Source organism: Convolutriloba macropyga, chromosome 4 (genome assembly GCF_964194025.1).
Source record: "Convolutriloba macropyga chromosome 4, txConMacr16.3, whole genome shotgun sequence".
Lineage (NCBI taxonomy): Eukaryota > Metazoa > Xenacoelomorpha > Acoela > Convolutidae > Convolutriloba > Convolutriloba macropyga.
Genome location: NC_134471.1, coordinates 48,471,996 through 48,491,274, shown reverse-complemented (window position 1 = coordinate 48,491,274; position 19,279 = coordinate 48,471,996). Strand labels below are relative to the sequence as shown.

The following is a 19,279-nucleotide window of genomic DNA, read 5'->3' as shown; positions in this document are numbered from 1 at the left end:
GACAAAAAATTAGCATGTGTGAATATTGGATGTAGTACAATTTGGGGCCATCATTAAACTCAATTCTAATTGCAAAAAACGCTTCTACTACAAGTCAACGTGGGGCTCCGATAAAAAAAACAATGGGCTTCATTTTTGGAAGTTATTTTAAATCTGCTGATTGTAATTCCGATGACACAATCCGTTATCCACACATTAGCAAAAGTATTTTCCATTATAAGGTATTAAGTGCGATATAGAAGCTTTTTGTATTAAGGGCAGGTGAACGATTCAAAAAGTGAACAACATTCTTTGTAAGTTATTCTTTTTGGTGCCGGCACACGCTTATAATATTGGAAAGGTTTGACTATTTCAGCAATAATAGAAATTGAAATTTAAATGGCTACCACCGAAAACCTTTTTTAAAACAAAAACTGACTGGCAGTACTTTGACTCACTTTTATCCCCTCGGCAGTTTCGGTTAAACATGCACAAGGAGAACAGTTAAACTAGTCAGCGAACTGCAAAGGAGTTAACAGTTCTCTGACTCTTTTCTCATGCCTCTTTAAATTGAAGAGGATCCTGAAGGTCCGATAAAGTACAGACTAATTTCTCTTACTGCAGCACTGGCAAAATTTTTTAAATCCTTACTACGAGACCAAATTATAGCTTATTCAATGAAAAATAGGTTGCTTGCACCAACACATTTTGAATAAAAAAGTGTGAACAACAGACGCTCTTTTATATTGCACCGAAAAAATCGTTACAGTTTTCTAGACTTATAATAATGCTCTGGTTCGATTTCACATGCCAATCATCTACACAAAAACTAAACTTTTAGGTTTTGGGTGAACAAGTAAATATAATTCTCAATTCTTATTTAGAAAACCGTGTTCAAAAAGTCAATTTTTCGAAGTATGAATTATGTTGAATAGCACTTGACCATACAGTACCACAAGGTACTGTTCTGGGGGCACTGCTCTTCAACATTTTTATGTAAATGATATGAAACCAGATACTGATGGAAATTCTGACATATTCCAGTACGCTCATGATAGCTTTTTTTGCAGCAGAACAACAACCTCTGAGCCAAAAATACATTTTGAAGAAAGTATTGCTACACTCATTCTTCTTTTCCATAAAAATAAAATAACTAAAATTGAAAGCAAAAGCGAATTCGTTATAAATAGCAGAAAAAACTATCTGAATTGAAATAAAACGAAATTGAATTAAAGTAATATAGACAAAAGAAACAATTTCAATTACTTCTTCATTTTGTACAGTTACAAAAACAAATGAAAAGCAATAATTCAAGTAATTGGTAAAACTTCATTGCTCACATGTTTTTTTGCTTTCTTCGTACCCGATGTGGAAAATTTCACAATGAAAAATCTCACGTTGCAATGGACAACAATGTAAGAAAACTGAATTATTGAGACCCCAATTTTTTAGGTAAAATTAAACCCCAACTCGATGACAATTTTTTGACAAATTATTGGTCCACTCTTTACTCGCGTGTCGCGCAAAATTGAATTTCTCGCACCATAATTTTAACCTAACTGATATTAAAAATTTAGACTAAGGTAAAAGTTAAAATGAACGTTAAAACACTAAATTCACTATATTGGTGCCTTGAAATTGTGATTCGATTTGCCTGAGCAAAGTTCGAAGTTCAGAAAGAAAAACTTCTATGTTTAATGTTTTTTATTTTTGCTAAAAGTAGATAGGAATGATTTATCTAGACGAGTATTGGATTTGCGTTTGATGCAAATTCATCCTAAATAACAAAGAGAACTTTGATTTAATCGCGCTCAATTTTTCTTGCAAGTGTCAATTGTCAGCTGAGGTCTTGGCTGACTATCATCACCTTCCACAAACAGAGGGGATCTATTGATTTAGCAATGAACAATTCATCTTTTCACTCTGAAGCAGCTGGCAGCTTAACTGAATCAATAAAAACCTTTTTACTTTATTCACACACAACACTTTAAACTCGATTTACTTACACGAGATTTAGAAGCTTAAAAGGTCATTGTCGTTGTAAAAACTTTTTACATTCTTACTCCACCTACTTTTTCATCTGGTATTTTTAATTAATTTTCCAACGCTAGTGCGGATTATGGGGGGGATTATAACTTTTATGGGGATTATAACTCCTTATGAGTGCTTCGTTTAAGAAAGTTATTAATTGAGATCAATATATTAGCATGTGAAAGATTGAATTAGCTAGAACAGTTATTGCATGGAAATGAAGACCTCCCACTCCTGTTGTTTTCAACTGGTTTTACATAATATTAATAGCTATACAAAACTTACCGATTCAACATTTTTTACGACAACTTCAAATATTGTTTATGATAATAAAGAACAACCTCTAAAGGTGAGACGGGTCATTTTCTGAGACAGTTCAGTTACTTTCATTTTTCCGACCCACTTTAGTGGGGGGGGGGGGGGGGAGGAACTATATACTCAAATGGTTTTTTGTTCAGTCAATTTTGACCGATCGATATAATCATCGTAGAGAGTTGTGAGTGGAATCATTAGAAAGATCGTCCACCGTAGATAATGTAAATAAAAAGATTGGAGTTAACGAGGTTTAAAGTTTTGTGAATAGCAGACAATAATTCGTTGTCTTTATCTACATATTCCGTAGTTTTGACAAAACTTTTGTCAATTTCGCTAAAATGTGCTAAAATTCTTAACGGTAGTGTGAATAATTTTATATGTAAAGTTAGAGAGGGGTTGCTGAATTGTTCGACCCGAGTTTTATGGCTAGAATTTTTGCTCCTCGCGAAGAATCTGAGACATGTTTCTCTCGCCAAAAGTGGTGTTTTTTTAATTTTTGCCTATGTCATTCCTTCTTTTTGTTTTTTTTGCGAAATATACCTGATAAGTATAGAACTCAATTGCTTCCACAGGACGCATACCTTAACGTAATCAAAGATTTCAGTTTATTGCTATTTGTTTTAGTTAACATTAAAAAAATTTTCATTTTCTTTTTCGCTTTGACTTTCGTCAACATGGAATTCAATCTAACTAAAAAGAAGTCTCAGTTATTTTTGCCTATTCAATTATTATTACCGCTGTTGGTTAAATGTTTTGAGAGATGGCTTCAACCACTTAGTTATTAAAAAAATCAAGATTTCTATACTGTTCAGTTTTTGGTTGTCTTTTTGTTGTCATCTCTATGCATTTCTTTTATAAAGAAGACCCGTTGATTTTCAGAAGAGACGAAAGTGGTGAGTTAGATATCTCGCAGATAACATCTTCTAAATATGGTGCCTTGAACACTGTAGTGTAGTAAAAATCGTTTGTGAAGTTTTGGCTTCTGCCTGTTTTTTGTTGTTATTTCGTAGTCTCGTGACTTAGTTCCAATAATATTTGGCCCAATTGGTCCTTGAGTTTTAATAAACTTAATTGATCTCTTTTTGTGGAAATTTTATGTCTGCTATGCCGTTCGAAACAATTTTTTTCTAAAATATATTTGAATTTTTGAGCTTCGCCATTTTTTTGAATAGTTTTTCGGTCGATTTACAGCTTAGTCTCTGTAACATCTGGTAACCACCCGTTTCCAGTGAGGTATGATTAAGAGTTTAAAACGGTGCTAGTTTCAACGAGATGTTTCTCGGCTTTGTTACTACTGTTAATGCGAGAATTTATCAGATGTTTTAATATTTTTTTTTTGATATATTTGTACAATTTAAAGGATTTTTGTTTTATTTATCAGATGTTTTAAAACCTTTTTAATATATTTGTACGGTTTAAAGGATTTTTGTTTTATTTATCAGATAGTTTAAAACTTTTTTAATATATTTGTACAATTTAAAAGATTTTTGTTTTTTTTTAAATTATAACATTAATTGTAGATCCCATTGGCTTTGAAATATTGCAGAATTAACCATTCGGATGCTGTTAGTGACAAGTTTATGTTTTTAACGGCTTCAATACCATTTTCTTGTAAAATTTAATCGAATTTTTAGTTTTACCGGTATTCGTGATTCTTTGTGTAGTCATATGACGAATTAGTCGTATGACAAGTCTCCATTTCTTTTTATGAAGATACAAGTGAATATTTGAGTTATAACCTAATGATTCTAATTTATTTCAGTTTAATTGTTTTAAAAAATAGAATCGTACAATTGAAATTCGCACCTTTTTACTCTTTTTTGTCGACATTTTACCCATTGCATTGAGAACAGTTCCCACATCTTTTCTATTGAAGTACGGAATAATTTATTTTGTTTAGGTTTTTATCAGATGCACGTGTGATTTTATGATTTTTTTCAGTATAGGCAGCGAATTTTTGTCGTAGTTATTGATTCTAATTTGATTTGTATCATTGCTTTTTTAGTAGTCCTGTTAACAACAAGTTTTATCGGCCCTCTAGCGTGGAATTTTTGGATTCCAATAGTCGTTTACTGAGGAATAAGTTTTTTTGAAAGTCTTCTAACTCTTCAGCACTCGGTAGCCAATTAAGTCAAGAATGTGAATAAGCGGGGTCGGAACACTATCTGCGTACACAGGATACCGAGCCTCCTTGTTATTCTACTGCAGAAGTTGGGTCAAAGTTTTCTATTAATTTTCGCAGAATTCAGCAAACAGTTTGTAACCGAGAAGAACATTTAATGACATAAATAAAGACCAGTTTAGAAATTACAGCCTGAAAAAACTTAACTGCAGCCATAGAATGGCTCAACTTTTGACTCGACTATTGTACATTGTTAGAAATTGATACTTTGATATGTGAAAACGGTTTGGTATTTTCAAAAACAGAAAAATTAACTTTATATGCAACTCATTTAAGTCTTACCTATTTTAGCAAACGAATGGAATATCGAAGATGCTGACAACTATAATTAGAGATCAATCAATGAAATAATTGATGTTTTTTCTCTGAGAACAGGAGGTTTTTCATTTCTCATTTAACTTGTAAAAACAAATCGCTATTCGTTTTCAATGTCGTCACATTTTTCAGTCCTTTAATCAATGTTTTTCAAGCACTTTTAATAATAATAATAAATTGTTTCCATCAGTCAATAAGTAGCTTTTCACAATTACTTGTACAAATACAATCACATATTTGACTGTGGGAGAGCACTATTGGGCCGATGGCCCGTTCTCAAGTGTCTCGTTCAGTTTATCTGGATGAAAGTGAGTCAAAATGAAGAAAGAAAAAAAAGGAGGAAGCACTATTTTTGAAGGTAGCATTAAACCTAGTGAAAACATTCTTCTGGTTATGGAACGCCTTTGAGTTGTGATATTAAAACTCATACAACAGTCTGACTATGTCCTCATTACCCAAAATATAATTATCTAGAAATTGATGACAGAAATTTTTTGTTTCGGCAGTAGACATGTTTTCAATCTTTTCTATTATTTCATCATCGTAACCCAGAGCATTCTTAAGACTCGCCTTATCCTAACTATTATTGAAAAACTGTGAAATAGATTTTTACCTTGAGTTATTTTGTTTTTAATCAACCGCTTGCTTTTTTTAAGGCAATTTTGCATTGAGAAACCCTTTGAAATTGGTGAAACATTACATTGTCCCCTTATGTTTTTTAGTGTCTGCTTAAGAACCTCATAGGCATGTAACTCCGAGGCTAAATAGATCCTATGTTTTACTCTTTCTTCGTAAGTGCTTTCAAACTTTTTTCGATGAAAAATTAGCCGCACGATACGTTTGATAACTTTGTCTATTTCCCTAATAGTTGTGATTGTTGTTGACCGTATATCAGGACTCCGTATTGTACTATTGGCTGTATGTATGTTTTAAACGCTTTTATCATCTGTGATTCTCTCAAAACATTTCTTAGTTTATAAAAGATAGAACAATTCGACAAAAGTTTTGTGACCACATGCTTTGAGAGCTTTGTGAAACGTAGATCGTTATCTATCGTGATGCCCAGGTAATTGAAACTTTGTTTTTCTTCAATTTTAGTGTTTTTTATGAATGTTCTTGACACAACATTTTTTTGATTTTTCTTTACAAAAAGCATGCTTTTTGTTTTTTCCTTGTTCAGTGTTAGTTTATTTTTTATGAGCCAATGATTGACGTTATCTAGTGCTCTGTCGTGATCATCGTCAATTTTCGATGCAGAACTTCTGCTCTTCACAACAGTGTCATCGGGGTATAAAATAACATTTGATTTTTTCTGGGACAAACTTAAGTCATTCTTGTAGATAATAAACAACAGTGGGCCAAGAATTGATCCCTGTGGCACGCCTAGTTCTATAAGATTCAGTTTGGACTTTTTATCTCCAATTAAAGTATATTGCGTTCGTTTGGACAAATATGATTTTAAAATGTTGTATATTGGACCACGCAGACCATATCTATAACACTTTTGCAGTAAAATCTTGTGATCGACAGTATCAAAAGCTTTCTTTAAGTCTAGAAAGGTGCATTTGGTTTTTTCACTGTTGTTGTGGAGATTTGATCTTATTTCCTCTATTAAGGTTGCAATGGCATCGACTGTGCTCTTCCCGTGCCTGAAGCCAAATTGTGAATCTGAGAGAATTTCGAAAACGTTTAGGTAGTTTTGAATTCGATCAAATATAATCCGCTCAAAGACTCTCCCTATAATTGGTAGCAACGAGATGGGCCTGAAATTTGATGGGTCATCTTTATTTCCATTTTTGAAGAACGGTATAACTTTTGCTATTTTCAAACTCTCTGGGTATTGTCCAAGTTCTATGCATCTGTTAAACAAGAGTTGTAAAGGAGCAGTTAAACAGTCAGAAACTTTTTTAATGAAAAAATAGTTCAAGTTATAGCAATCAAGACTAAATCTGCTTTTACAGTTGTTGATAGCGTACATTACGTCATTTGCAGATATCCATTTTAGAAACATACTTTGACTCTGGTTTTCTATCGTAACAGCAATTCTTGTTAAAAATTCTGCATTCAATTTTTTCCCAATGTTTGCGAAGAACTCATTGAACTCATCTACTTTATTTTGCGAGCAGACAACTTTAGAGGACTCTGAATTGCCGGCTAAAGATCTGTAAAGCTCAAAAAAAGATTTTTTGTTTTTTACCGAATCGGTTTTAAGTAGATTTTGAAAAAAAGTTTGTTTTTTAGATCTGATGAGAGATTTAAGGTTTTTACAAGTTTTTTGAAAATTTTCGTGAATTTGTGGATTTCCAGTTGTATCTTCCAGTTTCTTAAGACTACGTTTTTTCGTAGCTAAGTTTTTAACCTCATTATCAATCCAATTTTTGTTCCTTTTTTGTGTACGATATTTTTCAGGAGGGTGACTGTTTAATGCTTCTGTGAGCACTTCGTGAAGTTTTTTGAAGGCTCTGTCAATTGGTAAGAGTTCTAAGCTACTTCTGTGGACCTCAAATTGATACCTGAGATCCTTTTCGAGTCTTTCTTTTGTAATTGGATTATCTAGGTTATGCCAATTGCGGCTTTTTAGAGCTTTAAAATACTTTTCTGGACTGCCATTGAGGTCAAAAGAACCTTCTACCGTGTGATGATCTGTTATGCTGGTTGATTTAACTTTTGTTTCTATAAAAAAGTTAGAAAATATTGCGTCAATGAGCGTACCTCTGCCATTTGATACCCTCGTTGGGTCGTTATTGCTTGATATACTGAGACCGTTTCCGGCTAAAAGGCTTTTTAAGTTTTCGGCTTTTTTGCTGTTTACTAAAAAATTCACTTTAAAATCCCCACATAGTACGTGTTTTGTTTCTGGGTCAACCATTAGGCTGCCGAGATATCTTTCAACCGTCAAGAAATTGGCTTCATTAGTGCTATTTGGTGGCATGTAAATACATGAGAACCAGATTTCTTCTTTTATGGTTTTGATGGCGACTGTTAGTAGTTGAACGGAATTCGTTTCTAATTTTTTAACTATCTGACAATTTATGTTATTTTTCAAGAAGAATGCAACACCTCCACCTCTTTTTTTACGATTGCTGGATATAATTGTTTGATAACCATTCAAAGAAAAACAGTTATTGTTATAGCTAGGATTTAACCAAGTCTCAGTAAGGCAAACTACTTCAGGTTTCTGAGACATGCTATTAATGTAAACTTCAAACTCGTCTAGGTTCTTAGATACGGATCGAATGTTTTGAAGAACAAATTGGAACTGTACGGGATTACAGATTCTTTTATTTGTCATTGTTGACGTAGAGACACTTTTCGTTATCAATTCCCTGCCATTTCAGTCTGGTTTTTTTTCTTGTATAGAACTATCAACTATTTTGATATAACAGTGCTTAATTGTTTTTTTTTGATTTGTTGCTTGCGGAAATCACCAGCAACAAATCAAAACATTCTGTTTCGTTGCTCTCCTGCGCCCTGTCTTCATGGTTGCGTAAATCACAACCGACAAGCCGCCGCCTGCGGAAATCACAGGCAGAGGGCTGAAACAATTTTTAAAGATTTTTAGTTGAAATTGAGGTTATCTTATACATATATAAGCTGAATTTATGAAATTAAAAAAAAATAAAAAAAAATAAATAAAAAAAAAACTTAAGAAATGAGCAAAAAAGGTTTAAAAAACATGATCAAAACGTTACGCACCTAAAGCTGGCGATAAGTTTCTACCCTTTAGCCAGCGGTGACCAATAATCTAAACAAAAAATAAGGCGAACAACCAAATTAGGCTTAAAATTAGACCGAATCGGCTTTGGAAAGCATTTTCAGGCGGTGACCAAGATAAATCTACAAAAAGTCAAACTTCGCAATAAAAAATTTTTTCAAGTTAACACTGATACCACAGAGTGAAAGGTTTAAGTTGCTCATTGCCATCAGTGCCCAACTACTTTTCTAATTTCAGAACTATTAGTATTTTTTCTGGTTTCTATTTGCTGTCGAAGGGTGATACATTTTTTAATGATGGGCTGACCTGAGCTTTGGAAACTTTATCAAAGTATCAAATAATAAACAAAAAGTTAACAACAGTCATCTTTAAAACAAATAGAGTATGTGTTTGACCTGGCTGGTATTTTTTCCCGTGTATTAAAAGTTTTCATATATTGCTATTAATTACCATCTTTCGAGGATTTAAAATTATCCTTAAAATTGTTATGATTGAAGCCGATTTCTTGTTGGTCGGAAGAAACCAAACAACTACTTTGTGGGGTTTTCAAAGTCAATTTTTTAATGAATAGCAAAAAATCCAATTTTTTAAAGCCAAAAATTGCGTGAAATGATCTCAGTTATCATTTAAAAAAGAGCCAATCAAGAAGACAAACTGTAGATGTAGACACTCAACACAGTTTTTGATTTTTTTAAATGTAAACAAAAACTTACATATCATAACGCAATAGAAGAATCATTTTATATTAATCGTAGTCCAGAAAACCGTATAAAACCACTGAAAAACCGAAACTGACAAAAACTAGATAGTCCCATTACGATAGAAAAACTCAAAAATATTCTCAAATATCAATTAAAAGTCAATAGAAGAAGATAGAAAATCAAACCTATTGACAACGCATTCAAGATATTTCAAGGAATGCAAACTAAAATATTGGGCAATCATCTTCTGGAAAAGTCTGGTAAATCGACAAAGAACAAATTTGTGGTTGACACTGAAGTTAAACAAGTAGGGTTGAAACACTTCGTTTGATGAAATGAACAGATAATCTAGATTTTCTGAAAACAAAGAATTTTATCAAAAAACCTGTAAAAAAGTGAATTCACTCTTCCAGTCAAAAATAAAAAAAATTTCATCACAATCTACTCAAAATCGAATCAGTAAAAAATATGAAGGCCTTTATTCAGATGTAAATTTTTTTATCAAGAGTTTTTATCATTTATTGGAAAATTGAATGCATAATCAGAACAAAGAACTGTCACGACAAACAATCGGAGTCTAAGTAAGTTTCAAAAACCCTTATCTGAGCTAGAAGTAAAATTCTAAATACAAAATTCTAAAAACAAATTTAATCTTAATTGCTATAGATGAAGTACTTTTACTAAGAAACTCTCATTGCTTAACAAGTGCAATACAACTATGGTTTAACAGATGCATAGAAACTGAACTGTAGCCACAATAATTACAACTTTCGAAAGTTATTTTTTCTTCAACATTTGCAAAAAAGATGACCGATCGAATCTCAGGTCAATTTCGTCCAATTTTTGATTTTTGTTGAGCAGATTGGTTTCAATCGAATTCTAAATAAACTATCTGCTTTGCAGATTTTCTCAGATTCACAATTTAGTTTTAGGCGCTGAAAGTACAAAGCTGATTTCATTGCCACCCTAATAGATAAAATAAGACCAAAACTCAGCAACAGAAGCCACCAGCCAAAATGCAATTTTTAGATCTGAAGCCACCAGCCAAAAGGAAAAGTTTTGATACTGTAGATCAGAAAAACTGATCGCAAAATTTTCAAATTTGCGGTCCTACATAAAATGTTTCAGATTTATATTCAAGGAACCAAATGCAATTAAAATTACTTGTGATAAAAAGTCCAAATTGAAGCTCATAAAATTAGGCGTGCCGCAGGGTTCAATTCATGGACCTTCGCTGTTTACCTTTATAAATGATTCGGGCATGATCCAGAACAAATCGTTCACTATATTATTGCAATATCAGTGTTTTCAACGGCAGACGCTCCGCAAAAAGTGGTGAGGATCACGAAAAAATTTAATATAGTGTTAGGAAAATCAGAATCACACTTAACAAGGAATAAATAAAAAATCAGAAACACCATTTATGTGAAGCAAATCGGAAAAAAATTGCCGTGATTTTCCTTGAAAGACAAAGAATTGAACAAAACCACGTCACGATAGACAATGAATTTGTTTCCGCAAACATCTTAAAGATTTTGTCCAATTTTTTTTCAATCGCTATAACTTCTTTTCGCTGAGAAAAATATTAAAGTTTCAACAGAAACAAAGGTGAAAAAACTCTTAAAAACATGCATACAACCAATAACTCAATCTTGGTACACAGCTCAACAATTCCAACAATTAGAGAATTACACCAAGTTATGCAACGAATTGTGCGGCTGATTTTTTCTTAAAACGCAACAAAGTTACATGCCTGTGAGGTACTCAAGCAAACACCAAACGCTTAAATATTGAGCGGCAATGTGGCCAAAGGTTTTTCATTTCAACACTTCTTAGAAAAAATAAGCTGTTATTCAAAACCAAAGTGACTCCAGGTGAAAATCTTTCTCAATATGTCTCAGTCCTAGTCAGGATGATATGGGTCTTGGAAAATCTTCGTGGTTACGATGACGAAATCATCGAAAAGATTGAAAACATCTCTACCACAGAAACAAAGGAAATGTCATCAATTTTCAGATAATTTCAACTTCGTTAATGAAGGCATAGTCAGAATATTGCATATACAGATTTTTTCCTTTGGTTTGCCATCTAGCAGAATTCAACGAGACAACTGCGAACAGGCCAACGGCCCAAAGTGCTCTCTTACTGTCAATTTATGTGCTTTCAATTTTGCAAGTAATTATGAAGATACTGAAAGATTGTAGTAAAACATTTACTTTTTTATTTTTTCTCCCCGGCAGCAAGAAACCGTTTCACTTGCAGAATTTGGGCGCAAGTTTTGCTTGCATTTGAGATTAGTGTTTCTCATTGCACTTTAATTTTAGTGTGATATGAGTACCCAGGTTGAGGAGCCAGACGGAAGTGACCTCTGATCAGACCCAAGTCCAGCGCACACGGTGGGCTTCCAGGCTGAAATTACAGCGTCTATAATTTGGTTCGAGACCATTTTTTATGATCAGAGGTCATTTCGATCTGCGGATGGTATGATCAGATGACATTTCTGGATGTTAATGGTTTCATCTCAGGGCAATTTTGTCTGGGTTTGTCTGATCAGAGGCTGATTTAAGCGCACATTAGTCTGACCAGAGAAAATTTCGAGCACAATTGACTCTGATCAGAGACCATTTTGAGCGCATGTACTTCCATTTTTTGTATTTCTATTGGAAGATGTTGGCTCTGCCAAGAGGCAACAAAAAACAGCATTCTGATCAGAGACTCATCCAGAGTCTGATTGCTCTGATCAGAACCGAAGGTGTCCAGCTAAGAGCAAATGCCGATCCCCTTAAGAGGTTATTTTGATTAACTGTAGACCACGAGGTTTCTTGTGGAAAACCTTTGAAATGTCTTTTCCTTAGATAAAATCAGTACCGCAAAAATCAATTTTATGAAATTATTATAATATAGCAAAGTTAAAGAGATTCGTTCATAGTGAAAACCTTTCACTGATCAGACTATTCCGAGCGCAATTGAGTCTAATCATAGGCGATTTTGAGCTCACAATAGTCTGATCAGAAGTTTTTTTTGAGCTCACAATTGTCCGGACAATGGTCTGGGTTTGGTCTGGGCCATGGTCGCTCAGGTCTGATCAGAGACAACTTTGAGCTCACTCCGAGCATATACGCTGTTTCGAGCGCACTTCAGTCTGATCAGTGGACACTTTGGTCTGAGATGGTCTGATCAGAGGTTACTTTTGTCTGACACGGTCTGATCAGAGGTCACTTCCGGATGGCGCCTCAAACTGGGTATTCTTACTATGCACAGTTTCAGTTGATATACATTGTGAAATTTGTACCCATTGATTATACTGTTTTCGTAATGATAACACTAGGCTTCAAGTATTACGTTGACCTTTCGAGCTACGAGTTTTTTTAATAAGATAAATTTTTATTTGTTTGGGAATGTGAATTAGGCAACTATTCTTTTCAGTGGAAGGTCGGAACTAAGTGTGCAAAAACACAGATGCGCAAACCTCCTTATCGCTCTTTGAGTAAAATTCAACTATTCAAAAATAACAGTAACAATGATGGAGTTTAAGCGTTTTTAAATGCTCAAGAGAATTCATGCGTTTTGTAGAGGAACCAAAAAGCGCAAAACCTGCTCACTTGCAAAGTGAATGATTTTGTTGATAACTTCAATTTGCAAACAAATTTTGAAAAGGGCTTTGTTGAATAACTTTTACAAGCCTCGAAAAGTTCAGCACTAAATTTAATTGAAGATCTTCCTATTTTTCTGGAAAAACTGGCGCAATGAAGGCGACCCACTGCTTATATCTAACTGTTAAGAACTGAACTTCAATGAAGCTAGAATCCCAGAGGGTCAAACGTCTGTCTTCCGTAACCATGCAATCTATTTGTGGTCACCGCAGTGTAACTTTTTAAAAATCAATGCGTCTAGTGCGTCATTATTTGATTAGAATTTCTCCTGTCGGGCAGCTACAACCATTTATCAGACTGACGCAGTCAAAGAGTCTGTGATTACTCTTAAGTATTCAGATATACCCACATTTTGTTCACTTTTCATTCAACTCATGTTATACTTCACTATAAGGCCTCCCTTTGGTTTTAGACTTTGGAACGTCTATCAGCAGGCAGTAGCGTTCCTTTATTGTCTTTGTACCATTTAACATATACATTTTTCTTATGGTGCTTTTCAATTTCATTGTTCCGACCACATTATATACTGTTCATTTATTTGATTTTGCGATCTGTAATCGGATATAAAATTTTGTGTAACTATTTCCACCTTGTACGCAACTGAGATCATAGTTTGATAAAATTTGCTTTGAAATTTTTAAACAATTGGGTTTGTCGATTTTCCTCTGGATTTTATGCCCCGCCTTTTTCGCACTTTTTGTCCTCTAAACATTAGGTTCGACGTTCTCGCTATCGGCCTAGCCAATTTGAACATGTACTTTGTTCCCACCGGACGTAAATTGATTACAGAGCTGGTAGGACTATGATATGACTTTAATCATAGGACCGCCAAGCCTACTGCAATCTTGGATGAAATCAAAATGGGCAATTTATGAAAAAAATATCTGGTGGTATACAGTTGAGTTTTCAGAACCTTTTAAACAATCTAACCCACTTCATCGAACTTAGAAAGATTTTGTGTAAAATTGGTCTGAAATTTATGATTCAACGCCCATTCATAGCTACTCGTTTGAGTGGGGGGGTATTTGCTCACTAGTGAATTAGTTAGGACGTAAGGTTTACTTTATCTTTCGTCGTTTTGGGCAGATTTCAGTTTGAATCCCAATTTCGAGGGTATACCTAATTGTCATACTACACAAGTTTATTGTTCACTTGTTCACGCACCTCAAGAATGAAATTCCCTGAAATTGCTTCCGGTTGTTTTTGCTTCATACTTTAAAATAAACCATTTACTCCTCTCGTTAAGGCGAAAATAAATTAATTTACTCACAATTTAACTTAGCCGCCTTAATTCTTACCAACTTTGGGAATAGCTCTCCAAATAAACGAAAAGCCATAACAAAAATAACGCCCAACCACGCTTAATAAACTTCCCGAACTACTTAACCAGATAATTCAGTGTTGCATATTATATCTTTAATCTTTAGTGGTCTCTTCTTGAATTAATAAAAGTTAATAAAGTTTTATTCGGTTATTCCCCTATCTACGAGAACCTATGCAGTTTACACCCATTTTCTTTTCATTTCATAACAGCTGCAAATTAAAAATTTTACGAATAGTCATAAAGCTCGTTGGAACCATTTTTTTTATAAAGATACGACATCGGTTTTGCGAATTGTTTCTTCCAATTAACGGCACGTGAATAAAAATCTTAGATTACATTTTAATTGAAGTCGTTAATTTAAGCGATTATGGATTTTTGAACCGTTAATTTAAAGCGACTTTTACTGGGTTTAGTATGGAATTATCGCTTATCATAATTAAAATGGTAACTAACCCTCAAAACCATATTCTTTACATCAGAGTTGACTGTGAGACCATACTGGCGACCATTGAGGAACACTTTGTATCCTGAAACCTCCATAGTTTGTTCACTCTTCACATCAGAGGCGCCCTTGCCGGGATTCGAACTCGCTCGTCTGTTTTTGGACCTCGGTGAGAACACTTGCACGTCTGAACCCCCTTCCCATGACAGCATAACTTCAACACGACCCGTCAATTTTGCAATTCGTGAAACTGTTTCGGTAAGTTGTGAATCAATTTGAGCCAACGTCGATCCAAGTCGTATCAGTTCAATTTCTTCGCTCTTTGATGTTAGAAATTTTCCATTTATTGCCATTTTTTGTACAAAATGAATCATTCTGAGAAACTTGTCGCGTTTATTGAATAAAATGCAAGCCTGCTCATCTAGTTGTTTTCGTTCTTCCGCATTTCGAATTTGGACATTGATCAATGGTGCGTCGGGTAGCAAGGAGGGTTTTGTTTCAATAGGTTCAGATTGCAAAATTTCTTCCAAACCAAGAGCCTGAAAAATTTGCTAGTTAGAACCCCATTAGTCCACTATACAAAGCGACAGACCAAAATAGATTAAAAAAACACTTGAGCACTGAGCACAAAAAAGCACAAAAATTACAATTGAGCTTAGCTCAATCAGCCATAAAAAGAAACAAAAAATAGCCATGATGCACGGTAAAGTTTAAATACTTTTGTAGTAGGAAGGCGTTAAATTTTGTGCTAGAGAAACATTTTTGTTAAAACTTTTATTTCTGATCCAATTAATTTGTCTAGAGAAATAAACGAGATATCAACGAAAAACTCGGGTGAGATGTTTGTATGAAAGTATGCCCGGTGGTTGGTGACAGAGCAATTCAGCGCTGAATCACTCCAGATACATTCTTTTTTTGTGGATGGTCATTTCTCTGTTCATATCCCAATTTACACCGGCTAGTCTGCAATTTCAATTAAGTTTATTTTATGAAAAATAGTATGTACAGCTTAACTACCGCCTAAAAGGCTTGCGTTTTCTGCGATTCCAACTTCCGCCTGGGTGTTGGTAACAATTAATTCGCGTAGCAAGTTGTAAACACTGAGCTAAGTGGGCTTTGTGGTAATAACCTACAAACCATCTTAAGTATGAGGAGCGTGTTCACTAGTATAGTAATTACAAACTATAAGCTACAAAAGTATGGCATTATGCTGCTCAGACTTAAATTTGGTGCATAAGTAATTTTTCAGACTACACAGGATAAAATTAGCCTGGGTGAACTCAATGACCTCATTTTAATCACAATGAGTATAAACTGTGCATAAAAAACCACGAAAAACTCTTGATATGCAATGTTTTTTAAATGAATTTGGGTTTTACTGTTGATATATGGTGATTCAGCGCTAAGTGCTCTGAAACCGGGTATGTACTTGGGTGTAAAGGTGTGCGATTAAAACGGCGCAGGGGTTTTAAACAGAGCCGTCATCAATTCGTTTCAACTATTGGGCGGGACGTTTTTTCTTGCTTTCTTGGTATGAGTTTTTAGGTCAAATTCTGAAAAAACTTTTTCTCGTATTTGCAGTACCTTATTCAACGAAAATACTTCAACACTCTCTTCAGAATTTAAAACCGTAAAACTTAAATTTATATAAAATTTTCTTACAGATCACCCAAACTAAATTACTAAAAAACCTTTTATAATAATAATAATAATATAATAATAATAATGGATTTAACTAAACTTGGTTGCACCAAGCTTAGTACGTCCCTAACGGGGCTTGAATTTGGTTTCCCTCAAACACTGTCCATCCATATGGGTATAATTTGTAATTAAAATTCTTCTTAGCTAAATCAAATAGATATTCTTTGACTTCTTTTTTGAATTTGTGAGGACTTGAATATGGGTTATAGTTGGGAAAATCACGTGCCAGTGACATCGAATTGTTGAAGTTTGTAACTCGTTGGAAAAAATTTGATCGGCAACGCTGGCGATTACATTCGTTTGAGTATAAAAATATTTTCTCGTTTGATCGTGTTTTCGGATGTCCATTCCTTATTTGCCAAAATTGCTCTGCCTCAAGTGGAAGTTTTCTTGTAAAAATTTTGTTCAAAACTACGAGATCCAAAAAGACAAGTTGATATGTGATCGGAAGTAAATTTACTGATCGAAGACAAACATTGTATTCTTTATCAGTAAAATGACTGTTTGATTGTATCCATTTTAAACTTTTTCTATGAAGCCTTTCCATTTGCCTGACGATAGTTTTACTGGCATACCAAACATTTGATCCATAAAACAAGATTGATATTATGTAAGTTTTGACTAGGTTGCATTTAACTGACAATTTTGTTTCACTTGGAATTGATCTCTTTAGATAAGCAAGCTTCTGATTGGCTTTTCGTAGAACAAAACTTAAATGATAATCCCATGACAAATTTTCGGAAAAATATATGCCCAGGTCTTTGAAGTGTATTTCCTGTGAGATGTTTCTATGGCTGGGAAGACGCAAAATTTGCTTGTTTTGATTTTTACGTAAGGAAAATTGCACGTTTTTAAATTTATCGAAATTGAAGTTTAACCGATTCTCCTTGCTCCACACAATAGCATTTTCAATATCTTTTTCCAGCTGCATTTTATTGTCTACAGTGCTGACGATTTTTGTGTCATCCGCGTATAAAAAGCACTCATTGACAATTATTTCGGGTAGGTCATTTATATAAACGGAAAAAAGAAACACAGTAAAAATTGACCCTTGAGGCCCACCGCTGGTGAGAGAGATCAGGGCTAGATTTTTTTAAAAAAAAGTAGCGGTTGAAATCAAAGCGGTTTTTGGATCTAGTTTTCAATAGGTTTTCAGGAAATTTGCTGCACAGTTTAATTTTCTTTGGAATTGATATCTGTTGAAATATATTTGTATTTATAAATTTGTATTTAACATATTTAATTTTTGCAGTTAAGATCATGTTTCCTCTTCGTACGATATCAAAGAAACTAATTTCTTGAGAATTGGGAAGCTAGAGCGGCTATTCCTGATAGATGATGACGTATCTATTTATGAGAAGGCTATTAAAATTTAACTGAAACAGTTTCTTCAAACTGAAAAATAATTTTCAAACCTTGAATCTGTTTTGCCCTGGTTCTCAAACTAAAAAGGCCAGAAATGTTTTTTTCTGTCCAAACTAATTCTTCAAATATTTTTTATGATTAAATTGTTATTGAGAATAATAGAAACCTGAACATTTTATTACTAACTCGAAATTTAAAGAGAAAGTTGTCACTGACAAAAAGAACTAGCTATGTAAACTTAGAGTCATAGACCTGTTCTCTTTTCCTTTGGAAGAACTCACCTGACTAGAGATTTAATTGTATTCTATATTCCCTTAACAAATTTTGACAATGATGCTTGTTATAAACTAATTTAATCACAGAGATTACAAAAGATAACTAACTTAATTTGCGTCTCATGAGTTTTCCAAAAGATCAAAGTCTTTTATCTGAAGGAAAGAAATGAAACAAGTGTTTAGATAAAAACAGGGCATGAATGAGGCTCAGAGTCAAAATAGTCAAATATAATTTTTTTTCTTTATTTCGCCAATTGACATTTTAATGACCCAAAATTACATTGCTGCTTGTTGTTTACTGCCAATCTTTCTGATAATAATCTTTCAGCGTCTTAGAAGATGAAGTTAATTAACAATCTCTAGGACAAAGTACTCTCAAACTATTGCCGACTTTGGTTGTTGCAGCTAACTTAAGTTTAGGTAGGTAAGTTGATAGGGTTATAGGGCAAAATTATGGGGGGCGAGGATGGTGAGCGCGCATAGATGATGGTAATGGTGTCCAAACCACCTAAAACTGTATGTACCTAAATTCTGTTTCCTAAAAAACACAGAACCCCTATCTAGTGTGTTTGTTTCATCTTTCAACTGTTTTCCTGATCAATTTTTGGCTCCGACTCACTTTAGTCGAGGAGGAACTATATGCTCAACTGGTCCTTTTTCAGTCAATTTTGGCCGGCCGATATATTCCCCGTAGACAATCCTGAGTGGTATCATTAGGAAGCTCGTACAGCGCAAAATATAGAATTAAAAACATTTTTTTGAATTTCGTTTTTTCCAGGCAGTTATCGAGGTTTAAAATTTTGTGAACATTGGAATGATTTTTTCTTCAAGTTTTCCAAAATTTTTGCTTAATTTTGCCTCAATTTTGTCATCTTTGCTATATATAGTTTTATCGGGTTCTTCTAAGACCACATGGGAGGGTTCATGACTCAGTTGATTCCAAAAATTCCTTTGAATTTGCTAGAAGTAACGACCTAAAAACTGCCTACAAATTTTTGAATTAACTCTTAAGAGGGCTACTTCTACTTCTCTTTTCATTAGGAGAGTTCTGGAGAAAAAATTTTGAACGGTTGTTTTGGCAGATTATCACAATTATAACAAGTCTCATTGGCTTTGAAAAAAAACTCATATAAAAATTTGCTGCCGAATATTGTATTGGTTTTAACGGCTTTTAAACAGTTTTCTGAATTTCTAATTTTTTTCGGTGTTTTTAGCTGTTTTTGTAGCCGCATCACTCATTCTGGATAACGACAGAAACAAACACTCATTGACTTCAGTTGA

General features: G+C 33.9%; 2 protein-coding genes across 4 annotated transcripts in view; one reads left to right on the top strand and one right to left on the bottom strand.

The window, feature by feature from the left end:
- Positions 1 to 19,279, bottom strand: part of LOC142337714 (uncharacterized) — a 159,921-nt gene that overhangs the window by 37,241 nt on the left and 103,401 nt on the right. For both annotated transcript variants that reach the window (XM_075387172.1, XM_075387171.1), the window contains exon 15: positions 14,669 to 15,196. In XM_075387172.1, coding sequence (XP_075243287.1) covers positions 14,669 to 15,196 — 528 coding nt within the window. The remainder of the gene's footprint in view (positions 1 to 14,668; positions 15,197 to 19,279) is intronic.
- LOC142337715 (uncharacterized) overlaps positions 1 to 19,279 on the top strand; it is a 47,456-nt gene that overhangs the window by 691 nt on the left and 27,486 nt on the right. The window contains exon 1 of one of the 2 annotated variants that reach the window (XM_075387173.1): positions 1,784 to 2,359. The exons of the other annotated variant lie outside the window; for it this stretch is intronic. The gene's annotated coding sequence lies outside the window, so the exon portion shown is untranslated. Of the gene's footprint in view, positions 1 to 1,783; positions 2,360 to 19,279 lie in introns of those variants that run through there. 2 annotated transcript variants of the gene reach the window in all.